General features: G+C 42.7%; 1 protein-coding gene across 11 annotated transcripts in view; it reads right to left on the reverse strand.

Moving 5' to 3' along the window:
* Window positions 1–602: 602 nt before the first annotated feature.
* The window catches only part of BLACAT1 (BLACAT1 overlapping LEMD1 locus), an 80,558-nt gene continuing 62,174 nt past the window's right edge, over window positions 603–18,986 (reverse strand). For 4 of the 11 annotated variants that reach the window (XM_082228417.1, XM_082228419.1, XM_082228414.1 and 1 more), the window contains exons 2-4: window positions 7,514–7,714; window positions 6,178–6,313; window positions 603–2,778 (exon numbers count right to left, since the gene is read on the reverse strand). In XM_082228417.1, the coding sequence (XP_082084543.1) occupies window positions 7,574–7,675 (102 nt within the window). In that variant the 5' untranslated portion in view covers window positions 7,676–7,714 and the 3' untranslated portion in view covers window positions 603–2,778; window positions 6,178–6,313; window positions 7,514–7,573. The other 7 variants (XR_014221220.1, XR_014221221.1, XM_082228416.1 and 4 more) reach the window with 6 other exon arrangements.

An 18,986-nucleotide genomic window follows, 5' to 3' on the forward strand; every position in this document is an offset into this window, starting at 1 on the left:
ACTCGCTTGTCCCCACTGCAGAGATATGTCCTGACATGACCCAACTGACTGTCTCTTGTTAACTACTACACAGTTTGGTCTTGCCAGCTCTAAAAGTTGGCCAAAGTATCGCAGATGAACAGAGCATGTGTAACAGGTAACAGCTACCACTGATGGGGGTAGGTGGAGGTTTAATCTGGGGCATGACCCATAATTATGACAGAAGAAAGCTCCCTAAATGTGACATCCTTTATAATGAACTTGGAGGCATCAGACTTTTTCAGATGAAGAAGAGGAGTTTGGATTTGATATCTTGCTTTATCACTACCTGAAGGAATCTCAAAGCGGCTAACATTCTCCTTTCCCTTCCTCCCCCACAATAAACACCCTGTGAGGTGAGTGAGGCTGAGAGACTTCAGAGAAGTGTGACTAGCCCAAGGTCACCCAGCAGCTACATGTGGAGGAGCGGAAACGCGAACCCGGTTCACCAGATTACGAGTCTACCGCTCTTAACCACTACGCCACACTGGAGTACCTTGGAAAGGCATCAAGGTCTATGCCAAGTTGTATTTTTGCCTGTGCCCTCAATTACTCTTATTTGCTCCTCTTGTTAAAGGCAATATCACAATCGCTACCATTTCTGATGCCCATGACATAGATTTATATTTAGGAACTGCAGGGGTTTCCACTGGCATATTCCCCATGGATGATACATGCATTCTGGATGAGTTAGATTCCCCAGTGTTTTAAATCAATACAGGTGGCTTGAAAATGACTATAAAGTGAGTCTCAATACCCTGGTTGTTGGTTAATGGCATTAAACATATTGTTATGTGTTTGTCAGGCAGATCCCCCTAAACTCTTATCATTTCGCAAATATTTGGAGTATTAAAGGAAGATACAAAGAGCAGTGTAAAAAATACAGGCTATGCCGCTTATCCTGTTCAGGATGTCAGTACACTGCATATGTGCCTTAATTTTCCAAATGAAACACAAACCTTGGTTAAGTGCCAAGACCCCTGGAATCTCATGCACTGCTCAGAGGAAGTTTGGGTGGCTGATAAGGACACATCAGTACCTTTAAATGTGGAGAGTTTTGAACATCCATGGAGGTCACAGGAATTACAGTAACGGTGAATGTGGACCACTATCATTAGGTCTGGCCTAGCAAGTGTTCGTAGGCACACTTAATTCCATCCCTTATCAACGACTCTGTGCTCAAGTTGTTCAAAGGAACCACTGTAACTTCCAAGGTAGCTGTGGTTCTCAAAGCCTACAATATAAGTATGTGTTTAAGTAGTTTGTCAAAAGGAATGGACTGAAGCTTGTGCTTTATCGTTAACACTTAGCTTTTGTATAGCACCTTCAACCCTGAATACATACAATATTACTGTTATATCCAATGACACAATCAGTGTCATTGTTCCCAGAAGAGGAACTTGTTGGAGTCATATAGCAAAGACAGAGTTATCTGTGTGTCTTTGTAACTTCTCAGCAAGTTCTCCGCCCTGTGGAAAAAACAGCTTTCATGAGCCTAACTAAAGAAACATTTGAGTTTCTAATTTATTTCACAAAGATATATAATTGCCTTGTAATGTTTCTGGTAGGTTCAAGGTGTGTACATCCAAGGATCTCAAAGTTGCTGGGTTTGACCAATGCCCACGTCTAGGTTACACATACGTATTTCAGAGAACGTAGGACATTTTAAAATAAAAATAAATTGCTGTGCACTAGCTAGGCTCCAGCATAATTAAGAGTAAACTTAGACTATATGTGTATATAGATAAATATAGATAAATATATAAATCTATATAGACTTTACTTGAATCATTAGTGGTCTATATATACGTGTGGTCACTCATAAATGTGACTGTGCGAATTGACTGCAGGTACATTCAATAAATAGATGGGGTAGATAACAATTCTTTCCATTAATCAGAGATGCAGAATCAATCCAGCCCACAGTTTTGTATACTGCATACATAAATATGCACAGGATTTCAACCAATTTCAATATAGTGCCTATTGCTTACAATGATAATTATGACAAGATTTGGTCACTGCAGTATTTTCTATGGCCAGACAAAATAATATAAAACATTTTCAGCCACCCTCTGAAAAATTCATAAATTCACTGACCACCCAGGCATTCAGCTTTGAAATTCAGAGAATATATCAGATGGTTATAGCAATAAGCTATAAGCAGAAGGTAAGAGATACTGAGTAGATGTTTGGGGTTTTTTGTTTCTATCTCCTGAGGGATTATATCCTTGCGAGCAACAAAGCCATGAACATTAAGATGCTGGTCTAACCTCATCCCAAAACATATATCTACTGACCCTGTAGAAATAAAGTGCTTCTTATAGCCATATCAGCCTCAGTGCAAAAAAAACCCCATACAACTGTATTATGATTTTTTTAAAGTATCCTTTCTACTTTAGGTAATATTGGAATGCAGTAACTGTACAACCTGAAATTAACCTGATACTTATATTTTTTGTAATACCTTTAAATGCCAGTCAGAAATAACACAATTATTGGATTTATTCACAGTTTAAGATTCTAGGATTAGTAGTGCAAGTGTACATAGCAGAGTAGTTTAGGTTGGGAAAGATGTTCATGTTTATAATTTAGCACAGTTTCTTCTTGGGAAGCTGTACAACAAGGTATTTGACTCATTCTCCCTTCCTTGGCTTCATTTCTGCAATTTGCGCATGTCCTGCAACCATCCAGCTGGTCACAAAAACTTGTCATTTACCTTAAACAGGTACAATGAAAGTTGTCTTGGCAGCATCACCTCTGTCAAAAGATCAAAACAAAGCACAACTTTGAAGAAAGCTTCATCACACACACAGTTTTGTTTCCTACCCTACCATTAAACATTTGGGAGACATTCTGGCTCCGAGCAAGACTAATATTTATCCAGACAGACAATATATTATCTATCTTGAAAGATACCCTGAAGCAAAGTTGCAGGCAATTAGTTTTAATGGTAAAAATCTTCACACACACACACACACACTGACTAACTTCCCACTCACCTATATTGACTGTTGATTCTCATTCATTTTTAAACATCTTTCTCAAAGTTGAAAAACTGCAAATATTATTATGTTTCTTTCGGATGCACATGTTTCCAACCAAAAATGAGTCGTTTGCATCCATACATTGCAGTACAGTGGTACCTCGGGTTAAGAACTTAATTCATTCTGGAGGTCCGTTCTTAACCTGAAACTGTTCTTAACCTGAGGTACCATTTTAGCTAACGGGGCCTCCCACTGCCGCCACACGAGTTCTGTTCTCATCCTCATCCTCGTCTCATCTTAACCCGAGGTACTATTTCTGGGTTAGTGGAGTCTGTAACCTAAAGCGTCTGTAACCCGAGGTACCACTGTATTGATACTTGGAAAATATAAACTAGCAGGTTAAGCAACTCTAAGCCATATGATTTAGAGTCAACACTGAAGCCTGCCAATGTAATTTTAGAGACAAGTATGAGAGCAAAAACAATGTCACTGCTTGATTAGTTCTGATACAGCCTTGTCTGGATGTATGTGTATGTGGAAACTGGGGAGAGTGCACTCTGCTTACATTATTACCTTCCATAGGGATGAACATATTAAATAAGTTTTGTTGGAAATGGCTTTCTTAGAGGGGAAGAACTTATCTTGAAAATGGTAGTGAGCAGTTCATCTGGAAAACATCAAGGGCTATATAGTTATGTATATGAGAGGGGGGGACTTATTAAGCATGATGGGAGATGGTTTGGTGTTGTTTAGTCGTTTAGTCGTGTCCGACTCTTTGTGACCCCATGGACCAGAGCACGCCAGGCACTCCTGTCTTCCACTGCCTCCCGCAGTTTGGTCAGACGATGGTTTGGTAGTTCCAAGTAAATGTGTATGTTTGTCCTGGTGCAAGCTTTGGAGGAAAAAAACCCAGTTATGCAGTTTTCAGCATGGTTCAACCTAAGCTGCAGAAATTTCAGCTCAGGTGGATGCCTATTGGCTAGCACCCCCAGATTTGTACAAGGTGGCATAGATAGTTCAACATCTTAAAGCGGGGGGGGGGAGTAATCTTGACACTTATTTTATGGAGATGAGACTTGCACGCTTTTTGTGGCTAAAATGTGGTTAGAATACATTTTGAATGCTCTTTGAGAAGACAATGAATCTAAAATATATTGATTCTACATCAGAAATAAGCTTCCACTGAGTTCAATGGGACTTGGTCCAAAGTAACAATGTATAAGGTGGTGGTATCCAGAAAGCACTCTTTGTTGTGATGGCCAAATTGTTCCAGGGTGACTTCCATTGTTAGATAAGTTAGGCTGCTATCCTAGCCTTGTTTTTGTGTATAGTTGAACTAGCCAAAGTCTTGTGTGAGTTTCTTCATTCAGCTCCATGGCAATGAGAAGGAGAAAAGGACTCCTGTGAACTTTTAAAACTGATTCTGTGAGGAAATGAATCCTCATTGTGGCTTCATGCCCATTATTTTACTGCTCTTTAGAATTACAGGTTTGGAGCATTTCAGCCATCTCCTACAGCAACATTGTTCCCTAGAACTTGACAAAGATTGATTAAAACCTATTTAGTTTCTATTTTTTTCTTTACAAAAAAGGGGGGACCCCTTCCCTGGAATGACATCATATTTAGCTCATAGTTGGTCATCTTTACTGGACACAAATTTTACAATCCCATTATGGGGTAAGAAAATAGAACAATTGCTGTGTGGTTCTTGGCAATCAGCCAGACTTGTAAGTCCTCGTGAAAAGAGCTCAAGTCACCAGCATGTACAGTTTTGCTACTATGATGCAAATCTTGTCTCTTGGCAGAGATGAGGAGCTTGGAAAGGTTAAGAGAGTTTATCATAAGATAAACTTGCATGCCATCCACAGTCAGCTCATCAGATACTTCCAGGGCTAGATTTATTAATCTCCTGTGCCCCATAGAATAAAGATATGTGATGTGACATCCATCAAATCATGCCCTCATGATAAAAAAGCAGTAATGGTCTTAGAAGTTGGCCCACTAGGCTGTCTTGGATGAACCATGCCCACTTTTCCTGTGCCCGATGACAGAAAAAGATGTTATATTCAAAAAGAGCAGAATTCAAGCCAAGGCTACAAAGAAAGCACCAGGGGTGCATTCCTAAGTCCTCCTTTGCAGCCATAGCTTGAATTTTAAAAGTATCTAATTCAATTCAGGATCACAAATGAAGGAGCAATCTTCCTCTGCAATTTCAGCCAGCTGGTGTCAGGTGACTGGCAGGTAGGCATCCCTTCTCATCTGCCCAAGTGGCCCATGGTGGATTGGCCTCTATGCATCTGACTCTTTAGCCAGATCCAGTTCCTCAACCCTAATATAAACACACTGGAACACCATACATTAGAATGATAGTTCCAGCTCTGGAAATTTTACACTGTCAAGGGTCCGGCGGCCTGCAGTAGTAGTAATAGTGGTAGTATTTGTTCATTCATTATTTTTAATTATGGTAGGTCTCGTATCCCACACTGTATTATAAGGTCCCAAGCTGGGTTACAACAATGGAAATCTGTATTAAAACAATATTAAAATCAGTTAAAACAACTATATTTATATAGTTAAAAGGCTCCCTTCTCCCTCATGCCTTCTTTGGTTTTATTCAATAATTGAAATAGGCTCAACAGTTAATGGGGTGGCCATGTGTCCTACTTTACATAGGACAATCTTCTGTTTGAGGACATACTTTCTTGGGAGGACTATCCAGTCCAAGTTAAGTTTAAAACCATAAGGAGGAGGAGCTGCAAGGTCTTCCGCTTGCCCCTCAACTGTGAGGACCTGGGACAGCAGACTGAGCAGGCACATAAGGTCACCTGGTCACAGTCTTTCTGTAAATAGCATCTCTAAATAGCTGTACTTACTACATCTTTTTTTGTTTTGTTTGTTATGAATTTCTTCCTCTTTTTCAATGTGCAAGTGGCAATGCTTCAACAGAAAGGGGGGGCATCTACTAGATTTTATATGAAAGTGTATGACAGAATGTTCATTAAGATAATCCAATATAAGCACATTAGTGCTTTGTTTCTAAATGAACTTTCAAATTAATTTTGATTATATCCGGAGGATTTTGCAGGCAGCTTTCTTACACAATGGATGAAAAAAAGCCCAATAAAGTGGTATCTTAAGAAGCTAACAGAATCTTTTAAGTCATGATACCCACCGTCTCTAAGGCTCAGGGTAATTCCAAATAGGACACCGTGTAGAATTGCCATTTTGCCCAGCTTGGCTTCTGGATCCTCAGTTACATTCCTATCTGCACAGAGCGAGGTTTTTCCCCCGCCAAGCCTGCAAAGTCTCTAGGGGAGAAAAACAAGGAGAGAGAAATAAATGTAATAAAGCAGATTAACGTCTTCCACATTCTCCTCTTCCCACTGCCGGCACTGATGAGAGAGGCTATCATTCACATAATGGGTTCATCTCTTCCTGCCAGTATTCCTTCCTGAGCTAATCCATCAAGCTCCATGGAAGAGCCAAAAGGAGAGGGGCAGCATCTCTGTGGGGGACATGGAGCTAGGTTCTCCCCACTCAGCCTCCACCAGAAACACAATTCCTTTGGTTTGCTCCAACCTCTCCGCTGACACCTCCACAAATCTGTGGTGATGTTAAAAAATAATGCAGAGATGCTAGTACAGGAGCAGGCAACCCTTTTTCCTGCTGAGGGCCACATTCTGTCAGGGGCACATGATTATTGTGGGTAGGGCCATGTAATGGGTATGAGTTACTCGTGCGTAAACTGGTGCCTTTCTTGGTTAATTTGCCTTGTTAAAACTTTCTGACTGCACAGCCTCTCCTCATGGTGGCTGCCTCAGTCACTGGCAGAATCCGTCAGTGGGCGTTTCTTGAACCTCTTCCAACATAAAAGTTGTTTGACACCCAGTCTCCTCCTCCTCTCACTGTGCGGGAGTCTTCTGTGCAGGGAAGGCGTGGGTAGCGGAGGACCTGGGCTCTCCTCACTGATGTCCAGTGAAGAGTCCTCGAGCCCTCTCTCCACTTCCCCCGTCTGCCTCCCTTTATCCCCGGTGTTGCGCTGATTGGCTTCCCCCTCTACTGAGCTGTTTCTCCCCCTGCTGCTGGGTCCTTCGCCAGCATAATCTGGGAGCCTCCCCTTCACCTCTCGCTCCGATGTCAGTTCCCTAACAGGCCAGAACAGGCCAAACCAAAAAAATGAGTGGGGTCACCCCCTTTTCTCCCTTTTTTTCTGGCACCTCTTTCTCTTTCTCTCTCTCTCTCACTTTCTGACATCCTCTCTTTCTGTCCTGTCTCTCTGCACAGCAGGCTGTTGGTGGAGGGAAAGCTTTCTCTTCCCAGAGGTCTAAACTAATACCTTGTACCTTGCAGAGGGCTTTTTTGAAATTGACTTAAGGGCTCTAGAAAATTTGTCTGGAGGCCACATGCACCCCTGTGCTGGTGGATGCTGCATCCCTCAGTCCCCCCCCCCCCCGAGCAGAGCCATGAGAGTGGGCAGGAGGCAGCCTGCAAGGGTAACAGCATCATACCACAGTTGCTGTGCTCCTCCAACTCAACAGAGAGATGTAAAGTGATGCACAAAGGAAAGGTCACACCGCTGTCTCTTGCTCAGCGCTGGGCTCTTCCTTCTTCCTCTTCATCTTGCAGAAGCCATGGAGCCCACAGAAGCAAGCAAAGGTGAACTGGGGCATCCCCTGGGACAGGAAAAGGGCAGGAGCATCCAAGGAAATCTAGACAAAGTAAGGTGAGAGAAGAGAAAAGCTTGCGTTTCTTTCCCAGGTTTCCAACAGAACATCTCTTACTTTCACTTTAGAGCAGCGTTCCAAATGCGCAGTGCATTAGAGAACAGCCGGTTTTCCACCTAGAATGAATCTCGGCTCCCCCACCTAAAACCTCTACATATTGGGGGGGGGGAGACCGGGGACCGAGCTCAGTGGTGAGGCATATGCTTTGCAAGCAAAAGGTCCAAAGGTTCAATCCTTAGCATCTCCAGTTGAACATCTTTCCCTGAGACCCTGCAAACAACCAGAGAATATCATCCTGCACCAGATGGGCAAGGCCTCACCTGGCTGGTAGAAGGCAGCACCCTACGTTCCTTGAACATGGATAGCTGCTGCCATCCACAATCAGATTCAATCAGTGGTGGACCTAGATTTGGGGGGCCCTGAAGTTTAAACTGTTATGGGGGAGCCCTTCGCAACCAGCAATGAGGTCTGGGTAACCACTGCTATCTTCTTAATTGGGTTATTCTACAACACATCACCACGTTATTAAAAAAATTAACTACTACATCTCAGTTTTTCATTAAAATTGGCATACTGGATTATCTCATGTCAAAGTCACTGGTGTGAACAAAAATTTCCTATGTCTTATAGTTTGCGTTATTGGAGGGAGGGGATGAAAATTAGGGAAATGTTACATATATGCATGATGCACTTTTTAAAGCAAATTTTTAAAGCCATGTGGACTAAGGTCACTTCTGGGGCTTCTCTGGGATTAGGGTCCTGAAGCTTACGCTTCACTAGTTTCATAGTAGATCCACCCCTGGATTCAATCCACGATTCCTCCCCCCAATATATAGTTTTGACACTCCCCACTTTTTTGTTGTTTTGTTCCCAACAAAGGCCACCAGAAACTCATCTTTGAAAAAGCTGTTTCGTAAATATTATGTGGAAAGGGTTTCTATTGCAAACACTTCAATATGAAATGCACACTGTAGCTGGGTTTGCCAGAGGCACTCCCCCCCCGCCCCCTGCACACCTGAAACCACATATGCCTTTCATGAATACACAGTTTAGGTATGGGTCGCCTCACATCTCTCACATTAGAAATTAAGCACTGGGTGGCTGCCCCACATCTCCATCATTCCACCTCATTGTTTCTGACTATGGTCCAGTGACTCACATGTTATCTTTGTGGTATGGTTGTTGCTGCAAAGCCACTCACCCACTTCTGGCTTCCATTTGGCACCAGTAATGTATGGATGTTCTAATCGTTCACCTTTCCTACACCAGCGTGGCTAGCTGAGATGGCAGAGTACAGCTTCATCACTGTAGGTTTGAGCCCCACAATGGGCATGAAGAATTGCTATCATGAATTTGGTACGTATTGACTCATTCATCCCTTCATTCACACCTTTTATATCCCAGCCTTTCTCGCAAACTATCTCAAGGCAGGTCACACTCAAATAAAAGATGCAATGAAACCAGTCAATAAAACAATAACATCACCTCAAAAGATAGGTGGATCAATGAGTGTAAAGGTTACCTTTGTAAAGGAGGCTAAATTCGACATACACGTACATCCCCCGGGCTATTTTTCAGCTGGAACTTGGTGGAACTCAGTCCTGGCATCTCTCAGGTGGGCACCATTGCCATTATAAGAGAACAAGGGAGGCTGTTCATAGTCAGTTCTGGCACCTCTTTTTCTAGAAAAATAACACACACTCCCCTCCCAACTCTCAATCCTCCATTCAGGCAAGCAAAAGGCATAATCATGAATCAATGTTAAGCAACGGCTTGGAGGCCAACTTAACCACGAAGAATATGAACTAAGCGACAGCTTTTAAGGTTGGCCTTATTGCAGAGCAATGTGAAGCAATGTGGGCACCAGTCATTTCTCTCACTCCATCTCTGCGATGTTGTTTTTAAAATGAGGTTTCATCTTAAGATGAAAAGATGTCTAGGGCCTGAACTTCTCGTTGGGGATCATAGAGACTCCAGCAAAGCCCTAACAATTCTTTTCTTTGCACAAAGCTTGTGAAGTAAAATCAAACATACGGAGTCCAAATGACTTTTTTCTTCTCCCCGCTAGCCCCCCTGCCACCATTCGCACTCCTGCCCCCACCGAATCACAGCATTCCAATCTGCGAATTACCTCAGCCAAATGAAAAAGAAAAGGCGAAAGCCAAAATCCCCGGCTTGCAATGGTTGCTCTTCAATAGCTCGGCTAGCACTCAGGGCATGATTAAGCCCTCCAAGGTTACAGGGAATATTTGACTGACCTTCTAACTTCAAACACAGCCGCTCGGCATTCATTAAATAACCCTTCAGCACCTCAGAACAGTCAGTTCCACATGGCAATAAAAATTGCATCCCTCCCATCCTGTAACCTGGGAACCAGAGGAGGCTGGCTTTATACTTTCTGTTTCAGCCTGACCTTGTCTTTGCAGTGACAGGCCCTGCCTTCAGCACAAAGCAGTCCCTGTGCAGATAAGCAAGACAAATGCACACCTCCCATTGAACTCACTTATTCAGCTGCACGCTCACCACCCCCAGTTTCATTTGACAGGTTTTGGTATACCTGTCTGCCAGACACCTAGTTTAAATAAGGCCCCTGATGCTTCCTCTGAGACTCACAAAGCAATGACTAGGGACTCCTTAATGAGTCTTCCTGTCTGCAGGGTTTGTGAGCAGACCGCCAGCTCTGTGCCTCTCTCAGCTGCTTATATTGCATGCGTGCAAAAGAGTTTTCTGAGGTAATGGCCAGGAGAGAGCCAGTTCTACCAAATGAAGCTGTTGCAAGGCTAGTTATGCAGCCACAAAAGTGAACTCATTCTTTGCTTTCAGCCTGCAATTTTGCTGTCAATCCTCTCTAGGTAAATGGCATTGTCAGAAAGTGTTAGAATAAGGCTTAGTGGACACCAGATTCCATTAAAGGAAGGCAAAGGAAATAGGAAAAAGGAAACCCACTTTCTATGGACATCCTTAAATTTTCAGCTTCTGTGTTTATATTCCCCCCCTCCCTCAGGTTTTCATGTTAAAAACAAAAACAATTGCTAAAAGCAAAGTAGAGGAATAAAATGAATGCCAAAAATCACAAATGACCAGAAAAATCTGTTTTTAAGCCATTTTCTTTATTTTCTTAAGTTTTTTATTGCATATTTGGAATACATAGCATAATACACTCAGGAAGAAAGTGTGTCACATACTGTTTTTTATTGTGTTCTGAAATGGTTTCAAAACTTCTTTTACTATAAATGTCTGCAAAGCATAACACTATTTAAAAGAGGGCATAAGATCTTGATTTTTTAAAACAAAAGTAAAAATACTTGAAAATGTCATGTTTGCACCTGCAATATCAGGCACTCTCCATCTGGTCTTCATCTCCTTATTTGACAGTCTGAAGGGCTGTGGTGGATTTCAAGTTGTCCATGGCCTACAATACGCACCTGCTGTTAATAAATATATAATTTAAAGTACATGTGTATCAAGTGTCATAAGAGAGCACAACTCATCAGAACTGGGTAGCACGTAAATGATGCAAACAAATTGCTTCCACTGGGCTCAATGCTAATGTGTCCTGCTAAATAATTTTGGAAGCTTTGGTTTCCAAAGTTAATATATATTTTTTTGGATTTGAAAGAGGAAAAGTATTTTTATTTTATGCATTTGCTTTCCCCAGCTTAATGTGGCTTTCCACTTTTACCTGAGCACCTAAAACTATTTTCTTCGTAGGCTCATTAAATAGTGCTAGTAGAACACTGTGATCTGGTGTGAGAGAGTAGGTTGGATGAAGAGACTTATTTTATTTTATTTTATTTATTCCCTCCCTCCCTCCCTCCCTCCAGGGTGTGTTACAGCATTAAAAACAATTTAAAAAACAATTTAAAACAACTTACAGCTCCTGTTTTGGAGCAGGTGGGTGGATTGGATCACCTTCTGGTCCCTTCCAACTCTATGACATATAGAAAATAATTATTTTTTTAAAAAAAATACATTGTCATGGTTCTTTTTAAAAAAAAAATAGATTAAGATCAAAAGGATTGTGCATAGCCTGATGTGGAAATGTGATGAACTGGACTCAAAATGAGAAAAATGAAAAACAGAACAACACAAAATGGACAAATTTGTCACTCTCTACTCAAGGCAACTCACTAAAAAAGTAATCAATAAAACAATCAAAATATAAATATAAGATTGGGAACGTACATATGAGAGGTCAAGTTAATTAAATGTACTTAGATGAATTGCCTTAATTGCCATTCATTGGGGCCAATGGATTGCTCAGGTGAACCTTTGTAAGTAAGCCATTCCTCAACCTGAGCACCACAACTGATGGACCTCTCTTTTGTGTCCGCCTGCTACTCTACAGTGCAATGGAATTCTCACAAGAAGTGGCAAATCTGAAGATACTCTGGTATCAGTTGATTTAAGGCTTTAAAGTTCTTAGGCTGTACCTTGAATTGGTAAGAAGTGTAGTTGATACACAATCATATATATATATATATATATATATATATATATATATATATATATGCAGGTTTTGGTGTCTTCGGGTGTCTTCCCGTGTAAGAGTCGGGGTGTCTGGGCGACGTTTCGACGAGGTCTCACTCGTCATCTTCAGGCTGGTGCTTTCGGCTTCTTGTTACATATATATATGTCTGTCACTTATCACTTATATATAGACATATATATATATGTCTGTCACTTATCTTGCCCAAGGCAACCCAAAGCCATAAGGAAAGAGAAATACATTAAAAGCATCCCACCCAAGTTATATGCACCAATCTTCCAATCCCTGCAAACATCCTAGTGGCAACTTTCTGGACCAATTCAAGTTTCGGAAATGTCTTCAAGATCAGCCCCATGTAGAGCTCCTTAACAGTAGTCCAACATCATGGTCGAAAGGGAAGCCATGGCAAAGACAATAATCTGCTTACATTGTAGCATGAGATTGCCTGCTAATGGGATGGAGTATACCAAAGTACCTGAGGTACATTTGCTTGCTGGAAGACCTGGGTGGTCTGAATGACAAGAGCCCCAATTCCATTAGGGAGCTATTGATGTATTTAGGAAAGCTTGTAGCATGGAGCCTTTTAAAACTGACCCTCCACTTTCCATTCAGGGGGCAGACAATGATGAACGAGCCTGGAAGAACAGAGGCAGCACAGCTGAGTCAAATGCTCCTGTTCTTCTTGAAAATGGAGAAAAGGGATCTTTTAAGGAGTGAGGAATAATTAAAAAATAAATGAACTAGCGCTAGTGGAGTGACAGATGCCCTACTTGATTTGCAAAATCCAAGCATGTTTCATGGCCCTGTTCTGCCCTTTCTATTCAAGGGAGAGGATCCTTTGAATAGAACCCTCTGCAGCCAAGAAAATGTGGTGAGCATTAAAAATGTAAAGCCAAAGAATTCTCTTTAGTCATTTGCTTAACCTCAGACTGTGTTTGTCACTGTCAGAGTGATGAATTGGGAGCTGTCTGAAATCAGCATGCTCACTTTAATAATGTCACTTTCCCTGAGCTCTAATAAATGTCTTTCTGAACCAGCTGGACAGAACCAATTCCTTAGACCAACAATTACCGATTTCACCAGGTTTTTGCTCTTCTTAACAGTTAGGGCCCTGCTGCTGAAATTGGAAATCTTTATCCATTTTCACACATTCTCCCAGCCACGAAGAAAGGAAGAGATCCAGTTTGTTAAAGCCCTACACAAGGAATTAGAGGGAAATTGTCCCATGGAAAGAGCAAGGAAATTGACTGATTTTTAATTCCCATTTCGACCACCGACACAAAAAATGTATATTGGTAAGGGAACTATTCTTCTCTTGGAGTATGCCTTCTTAGAGCATATCTAATATGTGTCCAGGAAAAGTGCAGGAGCAAACATTAGAATATAAATGGACTCCTTCAAAGGAGCCTGCTATGACCAAATCATGGGTAACAGTCATACAGGCAGAGGACGATGTCATGACTACATATTTAGTCCTGATCACATGAGTGCATCAATCTCTCTAAGATCTACACTGAAAGGATTAGACTAGCCAGCCATCAAATCTTCAACCACAGAAATGATTGTTTTGTATCAGGTGATTACAGGCCTGTATAATTTAAGGGTGCATCTCTATGCCTGGATGCCATTTAAAAAATCCAGGAATGTGAGGTTGTTGCTACATAACATTATACCACCATTTAAAATAAAGAATGATTTAATGAGCACATACACTTTTGTTCCTGTCCTGCTCTTCACAAGCCAGAGTCAGGATTGCCACAGTGTGCAAACCTGGGCTGAGGGTTTGTTTGGAGAGAAGGAAATGATAAGCCTACATAGGCCCATGGGCTTGTTTCCTCACCTGGCATGTGAACTGGGTCTATAAACCTGCATGTTTGAACTGCCAAGCAATAAAGGAAACACAAAACAAACTTTAGCTGTATCAACATTTGACCAAGAAAATTGCAGACAAAATAGGTACAGTACTATCTTACACTGAGTCAGACTATTGGGTCTATCTAGCTCAGCCTTGTCTATTCTGAATGGCATTGTCTATACTGATTCTCCAGGATTTCCATCAGGAATTCCCCACAGCCTTACCTGGAGGAAACAGAAACTGAACTTGGGACTTGGGGCATGAAAAATATGTGGTCTGCCACTGAGATACAGCACCTCCTCCAGGACTCAGTTGTTGAATATTAACCAAGAAAGTCAAGTGATAGTGAGATGTTAGGCACCTCTAGAACTGTGGTAGATTCTACTGCAAGAAAGAGCATGTGCTCCCTTAGATGGCTACTCATAATAAAAAGTATACAAAGTTAAGGTAAAGGTAAAGGGACCCCTGACCGACTCTGGGGTTGCTGCGCTCATCTCGCTTTATTGGCCAAGGGAGCCGGCGTACAGCTTCTGGATCATGTGGCCAGCATGACTAAGCTGCTCCTGGAGAACCGGAGCAGCACACGGAAATGCCGTTTACCTTCCCGCCGGAGCGGTACCTATTTATCTACTTGCACTTTGATGTGCTTTCAAACTGCTAGGTTGGCAGGAGCAGGGACCGAGCAATGGGAGCTCACCCCGTCGCGGGGATTCGAACCGCCGACCTTCTGATTGGCAGCCCCTAGGCTCTGTGGTTTAATCCACAGCGCCACCCGCGTCCCAAAAAGTTAAGGTACTTAGATGCAATTTATCATCATCATCATCATCATTATTATTGCCAGCTGCAACTTGCCTGAGTTGAAATTGTACTGATTTCTTTCCCTACCCCACCCCTGATGTGAGCTGCTTTGAGTACATTTAAATGGAAAAGGGGTAAAGAAAAATAAATTCCCTATTCAGTGTAATAATAGGAGTGGTTTTATTAGTTGCCATTTTAGTCTGCTGGTTATTTATGTATCACATTTTATGGTTTGATTGCCATGTAACTCACCCTAGGACCTTTTGGTGAAGGGCAGATAATAAATAAATATTTGTGACGCAGGAGACCCAGCCTCTCAGGTATCCAGTGGCCCTAAAAAAGCTTTCACAACCAAACCACCTTGATCCTATTCAGTCTGAAATAGGGAGCAGAGGATAGAACATTGTACTATCCGAGTTAGGGTGAGTGGGTCCAACCACTAAAGGAAGCAGGGCTCCTGCACTTTAAACATGCGTGTAGAAGAGGGAAATCCAACAGCTGTAGCAATAAAAGCTACACCTGTTGAAATCCCCTCTTCTAAACAAGTCTTCAAGGTATAGGAGCCCAGCTTCCTTTTGTGTCTGGACATGCTTGCAGGGATAGTGGTTTGCGGGCTAGATCAATGGGGGAGACCCTCTCGGTCTAATTTTGCCGCTCTGGATCATTGCAATGATAACATGAGATAATTCCTACATATGCTGCTCTGAGCTCCTTCAAGGAAGGCTACAGTGCTAACATTTTCTCCCCTTCAGCATTCTTTTACCCCGACCCTCCTATTCTTAATTTCTATTACCCATTCTTTTCCTGGCCTTCTTGTATTAACCACCAGCCTAAGAAATACACACACATATCACAAAAGGACATACCACCCACCTCTTGCATTAAAAAAAAGCCTTAAAAAGAAATAAACTCAATTAGCAAAGGGAAGCACTGGCTCTTTAAAAGGAAATAATGGTGCCTATACAGCTGGCGTTTCAGGTTGCAGTGTTTGCAGAGAACCACTAATTAAAACATTGCTTCTGTAAAGTATGCTGATCCCATTGATTCCAATCCCAACCCCAACCCCCCTCAGCCTTCATATACACACAGTTAATTTGCTGCTAGGAAAGCAAAGTCGCAAGGGTCCTCATTATAAAAATTTCACTGGCTGCAGCTAATGGTTGTAATTAATAGGTGCAATAAATTTCAAATGGCCAGCCAGGGTGTTCATTAGTTTCAGCCTGAGTCAGCACCAGTGGGGTAGCCTGTTACTTAATAACCCATTTTCTAACTAACTGAAAGGGAGGGTGGGGAGGGTTCGACCCACCCGTCTATGGTTCAACACAACCAGAATTCTCTCGTCTCACTTGCCAAAAAGAGACAGAGCTGAGTAAATCATTTGCAGAGAACAATCTCCATTTGGACACACCTGCTTGCCCCAGTTGCGTAAGAATGAGGCAGGGCAATCCAGATTGTATGTTAGCCAACAGGCCAATGTACACAGCCACCTGCAACAATTTGGCCAGATCACTTAAAAACACACACACACAAGAAAAAAAATCCAGTGTATCATTAGTTACAACTAGGGACAGCACAGTTGTTAACTGTCAGCTTCAAGGAGGTAAAAATAAAAGCCTGACATGCTTGAGATATTGCTGAGCATAAGGAAGTTGGTTAATGTAGTGTATCTACTAGCTACATTTTCAAACAACAGACATCTGCTTCCTGTATCTTTAATACTTATGCAGGAGTTACGTTTTGGGACCTCTGCGAGCCTAAGTGAAATCATGTAAAGTGAGGAGTACTTTCCAAATGCCCTCTCTGCCACTCTCTTCCATCCATACCAAAAATGCCGTATCCAAAAATATCCACAACTAGAATTGAAGGAGGCTAGAGGATGTGTGGGAAAGTGATGACGACAACGCTGCCCCGCATGTCAGCTGTTAGATGGAAGGCTGAGCAGCTTAAACAAAGGCCCGCTGCACCTCCAGTCTCTTCAAGACTTCCTCTGCCTTCGCTGATGTCCTCTTTGGGCTCTGGGGAGTGTCGCCTCACGAGCCACAAGAACTCTCCAGCTCTCACCCACCATTTCCTGGTTTGAATTGAATTATTTAATTATTCCCTGGTGTTTGTGCATGTTATGCTGTCGTGCACAATTCAATTGTGCATAAGTGGGGGGGGGGGAGTCTGCAATAAATAACAAAGTGGGCCTGGCAACACCATGTTGCGCTGTGGAGTCCTGCTGTTCCAGCTGGGGTGGCCACTCACCCCTGCCCAAGGGAATGCAACCCTTGTCGGAAAATAAAGGTTCCCTAGCCCTGCTTTCCTGAGAGATTTCGAGAGCAATGTCCAGTACAGTGGTACCTCGGGTTACAGACACTTCAGGTTACAGACGCTTCAGATTACAGACTCCGCTAACCCAGAAATAGTACCTCGGGTTAAGAACCTTACCTCAGGATGAGAACAGAAATCGCACAGCGGCAGCGGGAAGCTCCATTAGCTGAAGTGGTACCACAGGTTAAGAACGGACCTCCAGAACAAATTAAGTTCTTAACCTGAGGTACCACTGTATACAGGTTGTGAGACAGGACCCCTGTTTGGAGGAGACACTAAATGTGGGGTCTCCCCTGATTCACTTTTTTAGCTTCACTAGACCAGCTCTTCCATAGAGGCCCAAACAGACTTGCTAATTATACATGTGCTCATTCATATGGCTTATAAGGCACCAGCGAGAGGCACAGCTGGCCCTCCCATGATGCGAAGGGTGGTGGTCTCCTCAGGTGGCAGATCTGGGCCCAAGGAACATGCTGCTTGCCACCACACACACACAGAAGAGGCGGTGGTGTGGAGCACCCACAGAGGAGGAGGCAGCGGCATGTTGTGCTTGCAAGGGAGGTGGGGCTCAAGCAGCAAGCTGCCCAGGTCCAGCCTTGGTGGAAAGATCAATATACAGACTAATGAGAGCACCTTCCAACAGAGAGTTAAGCTAAGGTTACCAGATTTTTTTCAGTGAATCCAGGGACACTTTTCAACTTCAATGGATTTTGTATGGGGACTGATTTGTAAATCTGGGGACTGTCCCTGGGAAACGGGGACGTCTGGTAACCTTAAGTTAAGCCCATCCTGCCTCATTTTGCTGCTTTAAGCTCCTTTTCTCAGTTGAGCTTCACCTCCCCCTTTCAACAGTGGCATTGCCACTTACTGCTAAAACACCATCTGAGCGCCCAGTGGGGAAGATGGCGGGTAGCAGTGGCGCTACCACTGCAGAAAAATACTGTGCAGTCGTGGCTGTGAGGGAATGAGAGGCACCTCCAGCAACACCATGCAGGGGTCCCTAAAGCCTTGTGCCAGCTCTGAGAGTGCTGGACTAGATTGCATCTGGATCTGATCCAGCAGGACTTTTTCATATACTTATGGTTTGGGTACAATTTGGGGGCAATGGCTCACGTATTCCATTAAGGTTCCCCTCCCTTTCCCCCTATAATTTCAACCATTAGATGACATTGTCACACTAATTTACCCATCCTATTGACAAAGCCCTACACAAAACGAAACGCTTTCTCTTGCCGTCCTTGCCGTCCGATGGGCGCATTGCAGGAACAGAGTGCTTCTTTTGGTATCTGCTTTGCTAAAAGGAAAATCAATAGCATAAAGAAGAGCGACACAAAGTGTGAGGGACAAAGATCTAACCTACATTACAAAAACTTGGTGATAAATTTGTTCAGAGCCTCTCTGCTAAACAAACTAATATTTATTGGGGACAACCTCACTTACTGTTTCTTGAATCTGTTGATATACGAATATAAAAATTTGCTCTTACAAACAATTGCCTGTCTCCTGTGTCTGGAATATAAAAAAGGATGTCGGGCGCTCAATATTTAATTAAACAAAGAAACAAATTATCCCTGTCTCTTAGATTAGCAGGAGAAGCATTACAATTACAAGCAATTAGAATACGCAGTCCAGACCTTCTGCCATCTGAGATGGGGCTGTCTAAGGTGGAACTATATGCAGTCCTGCAACCACTCAGCAACACTGCTCAATTCCGATTCTATTGTCCCTGTATGCTTAGCATGTTGTTTCTAAAATCAATATCTTGCTTGGCTGTTACAGAGATCACCAGATTATCAGTTTAG

The sequence above is a fragment of the Podarcis vaucheri genome (assembly GCF_965113315.1).
Source record: "Podarcis vaucheri genome assembly, chromosome: 6".
Taxonomy (NCBI): domain Eukaryota; kingdom Metazoa; phylum Chordata; class Lepidosauria; order Squamata; family Lacertidae; genus Podarcis; species Podarcis vaucheri.